The sequence below is a fragment of the Chiloscyllium punctatum genome, chromosome 40, assembly GCF_047496795.1.
Source record: "Chiloscyllium punctatum isolate Juve2018m chromosome 40, sChiPun1.3, whole genome shotgun sequence".
In the NCBI taxonomy this organism is placed as follows: Eukaryota; Metazoa; Chordata; class Chondrichthyes; order Orectolobiformes; family Hemiscylliidae; genus Chiloscyllium; species Chiloscyllium punctatum.
The window spans coordinates 58,140,573-58,154,997 of record NC_092778.1 but is presented as its reverse complement, the minus strand read 5'-3'; the positions used below and the strand labels follow the sequence as shown (position 1 = coordinate 58,154,997).

Here is a 14,425-nt window from a genome sequence, read left to right as displayed (position 1 = left end):
ATAAATTATTGAAAAAAAGCACACACCATATTTATTAGTTTCTAATGAGTCACTTGTGATTTTTTATATTAAGAATATGCTTAACCATGTCAGTGTTTTCAATCAGTGTTAATCTAATAGCTCCTAATTTTCGTATCAAATTTCCAATTTGACTTGAATGTTTGAAACAATTCATGTAACTTTGGCTGCAAGTGTAGATGCAATTAAGCACGATGCAAAAACACTTTTCATGTAATATTCCTGACAAATTAGCAGCTCTAATGTTATTTGATAAATATATTAACAAGGAACTACTGGGAGAAGTGTAGCATAGTACTGACCCAGAAACTTGACTAATTCTCTGCACACCATTTTCCTAAGTGCATTACAAATAGGTAGACAAGAAAGTCTTTAGAAAATCAATAAGAAAGGTAGAATTCCAATAACTTTAATGGCCTTGAGTGAGACAGTCAATTTATGCAATTCTTGATATAAATGAAGTACTTTTCAATCACAAGATCATGTTTGTTTTTTTCTGAACAGTATTTCATATTGTAATAGATAACAACTACTATACACCGGAAGGAAGTTGTTTTCAACAGAGTCCAAGTCCACACTTTTTTAATGAAAAGTTTACTTCAGTTAACTGTCCTCCATGAAACTCATACCCTATTGATTGCTGGCTCCTCATATTTACACATCCAATTCATGTCCAACTAATCCTTAATTAATATCCATTGCCTGTTGCCTCACTTCATTAGGTCACAGACATTCTTTCAGAACATATTAATTATCAACTGCAAGAAACAGTTTGGGGCGGCACGGTGGCACAGTGGTTAGCACTGCGGCCTCACAGTGCCAGAGACCTGAGTTCAATTCCCACCTCAGGCGACTGACTGTGTGGAGTTTGCGCGTTCTCCCTGTGTCTGCGTGGGTTTTCTCCGGGTGCTCTGGTTTCCTCCCACAGTCCAAAGATGTGCAGGTCAGGTGAATTGGCCAATCTAGATTGCCCGTAGTGTTAGGTAAGGGGTAAATGTAGGGGTATGGGTGGGTTGCGCTTCGGCGGGGCGGTGTGGACTTGTTGGGCCAAAGGGCCTGTTTCCACACTGTAAGTAATCTAATCTGAAGTTATATTCATATAGCACCTTGAACATCCCCCAACTTAATTTGTTCAGAGGAGAGTTATTAAAGTCTGACACCAAGTCTGATACGGTGATATAAAGATGAGGGATCAACCACTTGGTGAAAAGATAAATTTCAATAACGTTTTATTGGAGGTGTGAGTGGCAGAGTGGAAGAGAGTTTAAGGAAGGGTTAGGTTCAAGACAGCTGAATGCATAATGCTGAAAGTGGAACGATTAAAATTGGGGTGACACAAGAGTCCAAACGTGGAAGATTGCAGAGATTTTGCAGCATTGTACCAGTTGAGGTACTTCAGAAATAGAACTGACGTGGAGGTGCTGGTGTTGGACTGGGGTGGGCAAGCTCTTCACCTTGAAATTTCACCTGATGAAGGGGCAGTGCTCAGGAAGCTTGTGATTTCAAATAAACCTGTTGGACCATAACCTGCTGTTGTCTGATTTCTGACCCCAGAAACCGAGATGGGATGAGAGGAAATTGGAAATGGACAACATGTTGGACAGCGTCCTTGCCACCTCCATCCCACAAAATGAATAAAATATGCTTTTTGATGTAGATTTTTTTTGTCAGCATGAAAGGAAGGCAGAGAACTCAATTACTGGATTTGTGAAGCTAAGGCTGAGGGGAGAATGATTAAAAAAAAAGTCATAAATAAAACTGGAAAATTCTGGGAATACATAGTGGGACTGGCATCGTCAGTGGTGAGGGAAACAAAATCAGGTCTGTGACCTTTCATATTGAATCTGTTTCTCTTTCCATTGCAGACCCGCTGATTACTTCAATCCTCTGCAGTATTTTGATCTTGAAATAACAGTTACAAATGCATTAACTTTGGTGGAAGAAGCTGAGTCCTTCAGATTTGAAAGGACGTGACTGTCAGGGGACTTGATAGAAGCATACAAAGAAATATTTTTTTCATGTTTTACTGCCCTATTTACACAGAAAATGGGACAGTACCTTGACCAAAATAGTGCATGAGAAGACTTACCACTGAGTTCCCATCTGTGCTGGTTTTCAGGCGGGTTTTGATCCAGGTGGTCAACCTTCCTTCAGATACAGGCAGGAGCAGCAAGAATGTAGGCTTATCAAATAACTTAGCTATGAAGCCACCACACCCTACCTTCCCCAGTAGCGATAATTTTGCAACCTCCTGCAGGATTACTCTCAGTTCCAGTTTATGACAATCAAGTCAGGATGAAGCACTTTCAGGGATCTTGTGCTGCAGTGGGAAAAGCTGAATATGAATCATAATAGGGAATGTTAGCAGGCTTTTAAGATTAAAATCTTCCACATTTAATGTCAGACACCCTACAAGTGTTGCCAGCTGCTCTATGTCGATGTCTCCCAAAAATGCTGCTGATGGCCCTTCCAGATCAGCTGGATCACTGGATCTCCCAGTCCTCCTGAGGAGAAAGGTCTCTATCCTAACATCTATTAGACTATAGCCTCAGCTGGGCAATTGTGGAAAGATAAATTCCCTAAATTACCCAACCTTAACTTGGGATGTGAGAAATTATATCTGGAGATCCTAAGATCCTGAGCGTGGCACTGTGGCTAGCACTATTGCCTCACAGCTCCAGGGACTTGGGTTCGATCCCAGCCTCGGGTTACTGTCTATGCGGAGTTTGCACATTCTCCCCATGTCTGCATGGGTTTCCTCCCACAATCCAAAGATGTGCCAGTTAGGTGAATTGGCCAGGCTAAATTGCCCAGAGTGTCCAGGGATGTATAGGCTAGGTTGGTAAATATAGGGTAGGGGAATGGGTCTGGGTGGGTTACTCTTTGGAGGGGTTGTTGTGGATTTCTTGAGCTATTTCCACACCGTAGGAATTCTAATTTTAAGGTCATCACGTGTTTAGGATTGCAAACCTTGTGCTAGAAAGTGCCCTCACATGATGCTGTTTAATATTCCCTTTGTTCTTACCTGTCAGAGAGTCGTAGCTTCACAAAAGCAAAATTTATTGTCAGTCCCTGCAAAAGTATGACCAGTCATTTCACAGTTCATGGACCTCATCAACAGCTCCTAGGTTAGCAGCGTTATAGATAAAAGAGCCTTTGCAGGCACAATAAGCTGAATGGCTCCTTCCATACCCTAATACTTCTGTGATTACATTGAAAAATATCTAAAAAGAACATTTCCTGTTTTGGGATATTTTCAACAGAGCTATTCAGGTCAACAGCTCATATAAAATGCAACACATCTAAAAGTAACTTTTTATGCTTTTAATGTTAATATCATTAAAAAAAATTCTTATTGGCTGTAGGCGTTAAAGGTTAAACACTTTCAAACTACTTAGTTTTTATAGGTTGAATGTATGGGAATGCAGCAGTTTATGAAAAAGTGATGCCATATGAATTTGTAGAGTGTGCTGGTACTACAGAACTGTTAGGTAATAATAGAAAATTGAGAACATAGATTGAGCAAAAAGCAGAAAACCCATATGATTGTGCAATTTGGCTTGACAGTGACCGTTTATTTTTAGTTGGATTTCTTTCCAGCATGCATCTTTTGCATGAGTGATAGAGGTTGACCATCCAAAGTTTCACAGCAGTGATGCAAACAAAGACTCATGTTTTTCTTCTGCAATACCAGTGATCGAGTTAGTGAGTCATTGAAGAAGCAAGACAATTAGCTATATCGCACTTGGCAAAATATAATGTAGAAAGTCTTGCATTAGTGATACAGAACCATCAGTCTCCATTGATCTTCTCATTGCACTTAGGTTTAATCAACTAATTATTCGTCTAGTATGCATTTATCCTGACAGAGTAGACAGCAGGGTTATTAAGAAAAATGAGCTTGGTCATTATATTGGATATTTATGTGTGTCTTTTAATGCCGAATTCTCTGTAAGAAAGTTGCATTTCATTAGCAACCATCAAAGGAAAGATGGATGAGAATGAATGGAAATACTGATGCACATTATAGATTGATAGGTGATCTCAGATTTTTTTCCTGACATTCAGTTGAGCTATTCTATATTGTAGAGAAAGGATGAAAGACATGAATTTACAAAGTGCCTTTCAAAATGTCTCACAGCCAGACGGGTGCAAGCCAAGTAAATATTAAGAAATATTTAATGAAACATTAATTTATTGTCTTTAATCTAGCAGACCTGATCCACATGACCAGACCACTGTCATTTTAAAACTACTTACATTTATATCGTACTTTTAATATATTTGTACATCCCAAAGTGCTTCACAGAAATGTAATACTTTATAAAAGACAAAAGACCTAAAATTCTTAAGAACAGGGAAGAAGCACTAGACTCTATGCATCTGCCCCATTTCCATTGAACAACCAATATACCCATCACTCAATCATTTTATTCACCAGAAGGGCATGTTGAATTTATATTTTGCTGTCCACTCAGTTGTCTTTCCAAACTTCAAGGAGACCACAGTGCATCTGGAACCTTGGGCGAAAATGGTTTGTCTAACATTCCTTCTTGTTCATGGTTCCTTCATTTGTGTATCCTCAGTTATCGCACTGCCATAGTTAACAAGTTGTTTGGATCAGTTTTGTTCTTGCATAACCCTTAAAACTTTAGTTAGGTCCACCTAAAATCTTCTACTTTTCAATTGAAAGCAAATCGACTTTTTAAATTGTTCATAACTTAATTTCCTGGTACTCAAATCAACTTCATTATTTGCCTCTGAATCCTCTCAATAACAATAATATCTCCCTGAGCTGCTAATTCTGATATGACCAACGCAAAAGCTAATGCATAATTTGATCTTTATTTTGCCTTATGCTATTTCCTAATTCCACAGGGACATCATTTATGCTGCAATTATAAAGTTAGTTGAAACATTTAATGTTCTTAATTACTTTTTTTATTATTCAGTACTGGAACTTTCCTGTTGGATTCAAGCAATAATGTATGTATATTTCACAACAGATAGGAAAAGCAAAAATATGTATGATAATGAAGAATCGGACCAGATTTCAAGCTCACCAATCACACTAACCACTCTAGGATTGCACTACATCTGTATTTTCTATAATTCATGTTGAGTTAATTATTTCTCACTCAACTGTTGATTATCACTTGTAAATTTGCAGTGATTACACATCTGTTAATCTTGTGATATGAATGCCTTTTGTGCATCAACAGCCTGATCCATATCAGTTTTGCATCTACCAAGACAACTCCAATTGACAGCAAAAGAAGCAGCTCAAAATTAAGCAATGCTGCAGGATAATGTTGAGCCTGTACTGTCAGATCTGGGTTTGGGTGGTACTCATAGACAGCTGAAGTTTTCACCTTGATACTTACATTGTCATCTAAATCTATTGATGAAGTGACTGCCTTTTAACAATGCCAAGATAACTATTATTATCTATTCTTATTGTAAAGATTCCTATCCCAGTGTTTTGTAAGGCCTATATATTTTTCAAATATTTCAGAGATAATATTTTGTTCTGCTGATTATATGATATTGTAAATAGTGACAACAGAGTTAAATGATAGGTAGATGTTAATATTGAATTCTACTGTATAACATTTAACACCATGTTCTAAAGTCAAAATGTCTTCAAACGCAACATTTTCATTTAAGATAGCATGTTCTATTTCACCGAGGTAGCCTCAACCAAGTTAATTTTTTTTTCTGATGCAGCAATGCAGGAACCCCTCAAGCCAGAGGGGTTAGAGTTATTCATAATTATAAATAGTAGGATGGAAAAATAAAATAAAGATATTTCTCTTTTTCTGGTCATTGGATTTAAATTCCATATTTATCTTTTAAATCCAGCTTAAGCAATGAAGCCCTGGACTTTTTCATCCATTTGATATGATTGCATGTCTCAACCCTGCCAATGTCATATAAATGTTATATTGCAAGAAGATTTGAGTTCAGAAGTAGGGATGTCTTACTACTGTTATCCAGGGGCTTGGTGAGACTGTACTCAATGTACCTTGTGCAGCTTTGGTCTCCGAACTTAACAGAGGATATAAATGCCGTAAAGAGAATGTAGTGAAGGCTAACTAGGCTAATATCAGGTTGTCAGGACTGTTGTATGAGGAAAGGTTGGTTTGATTGGACCTACATTCTTTGTGGTTTTGAGAGAGAATCTGATTGAAATACATCAAATTCTAACCTGACTATGTGCAGGGAGGACATTTCCCTTGGCTAAGGAGATAAGAACAAGGGACCAAACTCTCATGATACAGGGTAGAGCGTTTAAGATTGAGATGAGGAAGCATTTCTTTATTTAGAGGGTGGAATTCATTATCATAGAAGGCTGTGGAGGTTAGGTCATTGACTATAATGTATAAGTATGGACAGAAAGTGGGGATATTGCATTGAGTTAGAAGATCAGCCTTGATCATATTGAATGGTGGATCGCACTTGAAGGGCAAAGTGGTCCACTCCTATTCCTATTTTCTATGTTTCAAAATTAGAACCTGCAATGTCACTTATCTTCCCCGAATGTGACTGTGCCTCTGGGATTTATTTGTTTCAGCTCCAGCAGCAATCCAACACAGAACTAGGAATCAGTCTCTTGGTTGTGTTAGACAAATATCAAAAGCCAGTCATAGTCAAGTCCCCAGAGACTGGAATTGAAATTGTTCAGTTGAGGCTTGGGCGACGCATTAACAATGGAGATAGGGCTAAAAGACCAGATTAAAGTAATTGCTTAACTCCCTCTAGTGGAGAAACATTCAGCCTGACAGGAACTGATCCATTCTCCCTCCAAGTCACATCTCAAAGGAAAAAAAGAGCATTTTGATTGTTACTTTAAAACACATTACTTTACCACTCAATAATATTGTTCAATATTTGTTTGCCCACAGGGAAGCATTGTATTTTAATCCTATTTGAAAAATGCAAATGTATGTATTTACAGTTTATAACTGAAAGATATAGTCAGGCAGTTGATATACATGCATCAAATATTGCTCATTAGATGCTTCATTGGTTGCAAAAGCTTTAGAAAAATGTAGTTTGATGTACTGCACAGCAGTTCCACAATGAGGTGTCAAAGCAGCTTGTGCTCATTTGTTCGCCCTTTCTGTTGTTGTTTTATAGGGAATCTGGAGCTGTATACACGGTGTTCCCTATGAGGAAAAGAAGAAATCACCCAACCTGGATTTGAACAGTCCTCAAACAAATATTCTGAGGCTTTTTAACACGTCAAAAACAATGGCCAATATGTCAAATCTGAATGCTTCAAGAGCAAACTCCCCTAAAAGAACTTCCAATTTCATCCAAAGAGGGTCTTTACTGCTTGATGTGGTTGATCAAAAGGGAAATTTCCTCTATTCTGACAACAGGCCCTATCAACCAAAGGAGACAGGCTTCACTGATAACACCGGCGAAATAATGACATTTAACGTCAACAGGCAGAAAGATAACCGTAACAATTATATACTCCAAGGGCAGCATCCACTGACTCTAAATGAAGCAAATCCCAACACCGTGGAGGTTGCAGTTAGCTCTGATACTCCTAAACTTAACTCCAGGCCGAGGCAGCTGTGGAAAAAATCTGTGGAAACGTTGCGGCAAAATCAGGGGTCAGTAGTAGAAAGTGTCAATGTAGAGCCCAAGCCACCTGTTAAAAACCAGAGGTACCTTCCAGAGGAAGTTGCCCATTCAGACATGTCTGATTGTTCAAGCCGCACTACATCCTACAAGGATCCTGACAACAATCAGAAGCATCACAAACATAAAGAAGCCTTCAAGAAGAAATCCATGATGGCCAAGTATCCTCGCGACTGCAGTGAAATAGAACTCTCTTACCTTAGAGCAAAGGAGAGCCAGCTACACCATCGTGACAAAGTCTACACCATTGATTCTGACCGGGAGTCCAGTTATCATTCAGATCAGCATCATTACCGAGAAAATGTAGCAATTCCAGAGGATCTGGACTATCCTCCGGTGTATCATGATCAGAATGAGAATTACAGGAAACAGGAAGCAGTTCTGCACCTAAACAGGACTCCTCAGCATAATGAGGACAACCTTACCAATGCTGAAAATAAATACAGCCTGTATAATAAGCACTACAGCTTGAAGGAGAAAAATCTTTCCCCTGTAGATTACAATGATAGGTACAAACAGCCCGTTGCCCACTGCAGAAGCTGCCTGTCCAAGCTGCCAAACTATACACCTCACTACTCAGTCAGGTCTCCGTATAACAGATGTGATGCTTGTGTACACACAGCAAACTTGTATGATATTAGTGAAGATCACATGTTGCAAGAGCCAGTAAGCCCCATGTGTCCTGAAGAATCCTTTGTCCACCACTGGGCAGGTTCTGAAGCCTCCAACATGCAAAAAGTGAACAGGCTGAGGATTAGCAGACAGCATTCATTTGACAATATCCTTGAGAACCCTAAAGAAGTGGATCTTGGAAGGCCTGCCCGAAGTGTAAGCTTGAAAGAAAAGGACAGATTTCAGGATGACCCTTATGCACATGTATTCAATATTAAGCCAGAGAAACTCTTTAGCACCAAGGTTTCTGTTTTTGACCATAATCTGGAAGAGAGCAAGCGGAGTAAGTCATTGTATCCAGACCATGTCTCTGAGAATCCATTCTGGCATTCCTTTCGTGAAGATCAGCATTTGGTCCACGGGCGAAGTTCTTCTGACATATATAAACAATCGGCTGCATCAAAGGCACGCAACGCTAATCACTTTAGATCATCTATTAGGTCGACAACATCATACTGCTCCAGAGATGGACAAGTTCCTAATGAAGTGTACATTTCAGAACATATTATGCCTTATGTATCAAGCAGGAATAGTATTTACTATGCTCCCAGGGTTTTGAATTCTTCCAGCAATAGATGTGTGTACAGAAAAATGCCTAGTATTGAATCAGATGTTTGAATCATCATTTGTTTGTCTAATTCTACATTAATGCCATTCATTTGCTGTAGTTAGTGATGCACATAGTTGCCAACATTCTGACATAGGAACTTAGGAGACATTAAGGGGCAGCTTTGCCAGATAGTCGTTGCTAACATTGTCTTCTTTCTCCTATTTTCTGATAGATAGGGCTGACTGGCCTTTCCTACTATCTGATGGCAAAGGAGCAACAGAAAAGAGATACATGTTGATGATCATACCAACTGGTTAGCTTTGCTGCAGATGAAGACTACATAAAATGACCTAGTGGAATTTATGTCGCCCTTTTACAGTGCATTAATCTATAATAGACCACACTAGACAGGTCACAGAATCTTAGGAGAATTCCGGTTATGTAAAGTACGTAAGAAATAGATGACAAACTCAATATTGCTGTATAAATGTAGGGAGTTGGCAACTATGCTATTATGTGTACTCCAGTTCTGTATCTGCTGATATTTTTTAAATCAACTGTTTTCTAAAGTGAAACCCTGAGCTAAGCAGCTAATGGCAAACTTTATAATTTTCTGAAACGGAATGGGGCCCTGAGAAGCCAGATCCTTTTTCCGTTAGAAAATAACCAAAATGTTCTCTGCATGAATCATATTGTAGAGCCAATTGCTCCATTATTCAAACTCATCTTTGGGGCAATGACCTGTGAGAACATCAATAGATTAGAGTACAGTGAGGATTACAGTATTGACTTAATCATAACTTTAATCTCATCCCATAAATATCAGCATATTATTCCTTTAGTAGAAAGTGTCAAAATATTTTGACCCACATTCTCTATTGAGACATCTAATAGTTTGTTCCAGCCTTTATTGCTTAGTTAAGTTTGGTAACCTGATGACAATGTAGACCAGCAGTCCAATGGGGACACTAATGGATTACTCACTGGGGAGAAACAAAAACACTTTGCTACCAAAATGCACGGCATGGAAGTTCAGGGATTTTGAGCTTCTGAACATTATAGATCTTATAACTCCCAGTAGTTATAAAATGTAATATCTCAGCTGTTAGCTTGGGGGTTCACTTCAAATGAATTGCTTAACCCTCCCCAGATTTGATAGACATCAACACGTGAAATGTGAAAGACTCTGCTATTCCATCTCTTTGCAGTATATTCCCATTGTATTATATATTTATCATGTAAGCTTGAAATTATTATTTTGACTATGGAAACAGGGATATAGGATATGCCTGTAATCTGACAAGAAACATTAGAATGTCACCATTGTAGAAAAAAATATAATTATTAAAGCTAGTATAAGTAAGTATCTTCAGTTAACTCTAGATTTCTACCAGTGCTGAATTTTGCTGCTTGATAAATTGAAATATGCCCACAGCTTTGAATAAGAGCCTCCATTACTACTAGCATTCTGTGGGAATTTTGTACATTGAAAGGGCTGGAACTTATGACTTCATGTACCAGTGAAATGCTTAAATTATAAATTATTGTTTGTCTCTTGAATATATCCATTTAAGGCTTAAAAGTACCTGTATTTTTATGATATACTTTTTTCACAATATCATGTTGATAAAATCACGAAAACAATTGTCAGATTGATTCTGTGAATTTAAAGATTGCTTAGGTACTCCATGTAAATTATGAAGAAAAGGTAATCAGTAATATATATGATGAGCTAACATCTCAGCATATTGTTGCACAGTTAGTCCTCATTTAATTGTGCAGACCACAGGTTTTACTTTGTGGATTGCATCTAACTTTAGCCCAAAAGACCGCTCCTTTAAAATGCCCAACAGTAATATGGTGCAGTGTGATCTTTAGGCATGTGATAATTGCGTGGATTCTAAATGATCAGCCTTACCTATTACCATTGGTCATCGGGAGCCATTTTGAATCTGCCAGCAAATGCAGTAAAGATCAGTCAAATGTTTTTGAGGATGGAAATCCCAAATTAAAAGCAAACTTAAACCTAACAAATATGCTCGTAATTGTTGATATTAAAGCAGAAAAACTCCCATAGAAATAAAGCAATAATGGTCTATGTCTTCTTAGTCACCAGAAATGCCTGTGGGAATGTGCCAAAGTCAATTAATCTTATTCACTGCCATTTAGTGGAGAAGTTATGGCATCCCACTAAATGGTTAGTTTTGAGGACTTCAAAACTCAGTGAATGCAGAGTGTCTTTCTGCTTGTGGTTAGGGCCAGGCTACGTGGTGCATGTGATAGAAAGTTAAAAATCACACAACAACAGGTTATAGTCCAACAAGTTTATTTGGAAATACCAGCTTTTAGAGCGTTGTCCTTTTATCAGGTAGTCCAACACTGGCACCTCTGCATCATGTGATATAAGTGAGCTGATCATTGACATGCCCACAGCTGCAATATTTACAGCTTTTCAAAGAATCAATGCTCCTTTCCTAGAGCTTTCATTCCAAGCATCTACCGAAACCCTCACAGACTCTCAAGAGCAAGACAGAGAAAGAAAAATAATAAAAGTACCACATGAACGTCTACGCTGTAAGGTTGTTAAGCAACCCTTTGGTAGGAATTCTGAAGCCCTGCTAAATTTCCTGCTTAATTTCAATTAATTCTCAAGGCTTCTTCAATACTCCAGATCAGTAAAGCCTCAGCAAAATGAGCTGACAGAATATATTTCCAGCATTGCTTCCATATGTTTGCAATGCAATGTTATTTCCCACTTAGAACATAATTCAATTTCAAGCAATAATGTAATTTCTATCGAAAATCAAAACAGTGAGCTCCACTGAATCTCAACAAGCTTCTCTACTCCTGACAGGGGATCTTTTGAGCAAATTAAACCCGTACTGAAACCTGTAGCCTGTCAATCTATTTAATATACAGCCTACCAGTATCCACTGCATATATATAGTGCCATTTAATAACGTGTTGTGCATGAGTACGCCACTTCCAATTTTGCAGGCATTACATCACTTTTAACCTGTAATCTAAGGTAGAGCCTAACTTTATGGTCCCTACTTAATATTCTCATAAAACTGTTTAAGTAGTAACCTATTTAAATAGCTTTTACTCCTTACTTACTGAATACTGTTTCAATATATGAACTATCTAATGTCAGCATTTTCTTTTCTCAGTTTCTAAGAAAAATCAATGATACTGAAATCATTCATTTTCCTTTTGTAACTGCCAGTTTTTATAAATACTCTGCTTTTTAATTATATTTTTTGTTATAGTTAATCTAGAGCAGAACAAATGCTTACATTACTTAAGAGTATTTTGAACAGCTTTCAGATAACTGAACAGTTCAGCCTTCTGCCACAATGGGAGTGTAAATTAATTGCTGTACTAAATTTAGAAAATAACTTTGAGAAGCTTGATTATTTTATCATTCTCTGAACACTTTTTAAAATATATAATGGAAAACACCAGTGATATCTGAGCTGTAATCAAGAGATGTTTTTATTGTAGTAGTGTATGTGAAAAGTAGTGAAAATATAAACAATCATTTACAGAACTGGTTAAACATACACCAAGGCATTGGTAATCAGTGCAGTTTTTTTGTTACAAGGCATTGTGCATTTCAACTGCACAAAGCAATTAGTAGTTTCTCATCCCTTTTCCATACCCATTAATGCTGAACCTTTACCTCTATTTTATAGAGAAGCTATAATAATAGTCTGCAACATAAATTTAGAAAAATATGAATTGCATTTATTATTTCCTTTATATAATTAGCCCCTTTTACTTAAGGTTATTTCTAAGGTTAGAGGAGTAACATGATATTGTGGAAAACTCATTGCTGCATCATGTTTAATTCAGGTACAACAGATACAAATTGTGGCTGGCGTTGTTTTTTATCCCTGGATGACAAAAACAAAAATTGGGAAGCTGCACAACCCTAAGCCTAACATTACTAGTTCGATATGCATTTTGTTTTCTGGTTTATAAAACAAATCTGAGCTGTTTTGTGTTCTCCAGACAACAGAACTATCAGTCATAACTTAATTTTTGAAATGAAGTAAGTTTGAAGAGAATGATAGTAATGTACGTTTAGACATGGCAGGCTGCATTATATGAGAACTACAGAAACAAGGAACAGAACATGAAACTGGAAAGGAAAAACATAGATAACTTAAGATATATATTTTGCAAGACCGTGTGAATTAAAAGCTAATAACCAAATTTTGGGGTTTGAAATGTTCTTTGGATGTGTGCATGTTGTCTTCAATTCCATAAAGTATGTGTGATGCTTACCCAGTTTATATCTGTGTGCAACCCTAATGTAGAAACATTGGAATCCACATCCCGTCTTGCCTACCAATCCCTAAAATATTTCATTTGACTATTGGTACTAAAGTAATTTGATTCCTGCCTATTCCTTCATTAGATGAGAAAATACTAATTATTTCTTTGTGACAATATAGATTTCAAACATACCTGCATATTAAAGTCTGTATTTACATTTGTTTTGGTCTTTATATAAATTCTAATTGTAATATTTGCCAAGGTTGTCTTCAAAACTGTAATAAGTGTCTTTTTTTCTGTTGTAGATGTGTAGAAATTACAACTGGAATGGATATAGAATGTTCAAAGTGTTTCCACAACAGTATTTGATGTAAATAAGTTGTCAATCGTGCCAGGAAATCTAATGTAAAAATGTAAATAAGTAAAAGTATCACTTTTCTAAGGAAGACTATTTCTGCCACTTTATATCAAAATTAAAATTACAGTCACTTAATTTTCTTTAATAGTGTGATTTCTTTTGCATGAACCTCTCTGCATTGATGGTCTCCTTGTTTTAGTCTCTACATTGGAATCCTAAATACTTTACACAAAGAGTGTGAATCTGAGCAACTTAGTAGTCTTAATATTTTATTGATTTGTTGAATTCCCGATGTTAGGAACCCAAGGTGCTTTACATTTTTGTCACTCTTACACTGATGACTTACTTAAATTTCCACATATTCCCATGTGTCTGGCTTTAAGAAGTAACAAATATGTGCATCACGTAAAAAACTAATGACACTTGCCTACAAAGTGTTTATCAATCTCGTGTTACATTCCACACTTAAACATGGAAATGCTTTCTGCTAGTATTGAAAAATGATTGTGTTCTTTGTTAAAAAGGTTTGAGGATCATTGAATCAAGTGCCATTGACAACTCAGTGTTTTTCGCATGGTACTGTCAATAGTGCTTGATTAATGGGAAATCTTCATTTTTCAGTAATCACTTCTGATCTGAAAGAGAACAAAGATGATAATCACTGTAGAGTGAGAACTCAATTCAAGTGTTCAAACATGATACCTTTTTGATAATCTTATTGAGCATTGGGGAAAAAAAAACTAGATAGTGAAATAGAGACAATATTTGCACAGACACTGGAGTGTCACAGTGGAGCATATAACAGATGTTCACATTCATGGGTTTGTATTTATTTTCATTGATATTCATTTCAATTACAAATGCAAGTGACAGCAACACACAGTCACCATTCA

The 14,425-nt window shown here is 37.1% G+C and overlaps 1 protein-coding gene across 6 annotated transcripts in view; it reads left to right on the top strand.

Annotated features, from left to right (window-relative positions):
* Positions 1-13,667, top strand: part of grin2aa (glutamate receptor, ionotropic, N-methyl D-aspartate 2A, a) — a 304,643-nt gene extending 290,976 nt beyond the window's left edge. For 2 of the 6 annotated variants that reach the window (XM_072559998.1, XM_072559997.1), the window contains exon 14: positions 7,159-13,667. In XM_072559998.1, the coding sequence (XP_072416099.1) occupies positions 7,159-8,961 (1,803 nt within the window). In that variant the 3' untranslated portion in view covers positions 8,962-13,667. The remainder of the gene's footprint in view (positions 1-7,158) is intronic. The other 4 variants (XM_072560002.1, XM_072560001.1, XM_072560000.1 and 1 more) reach the window with 4 other exon arrangements.
* The last annotated feature ends 758 nt before the right edge of the window (positions 13,668-14,425 follow it).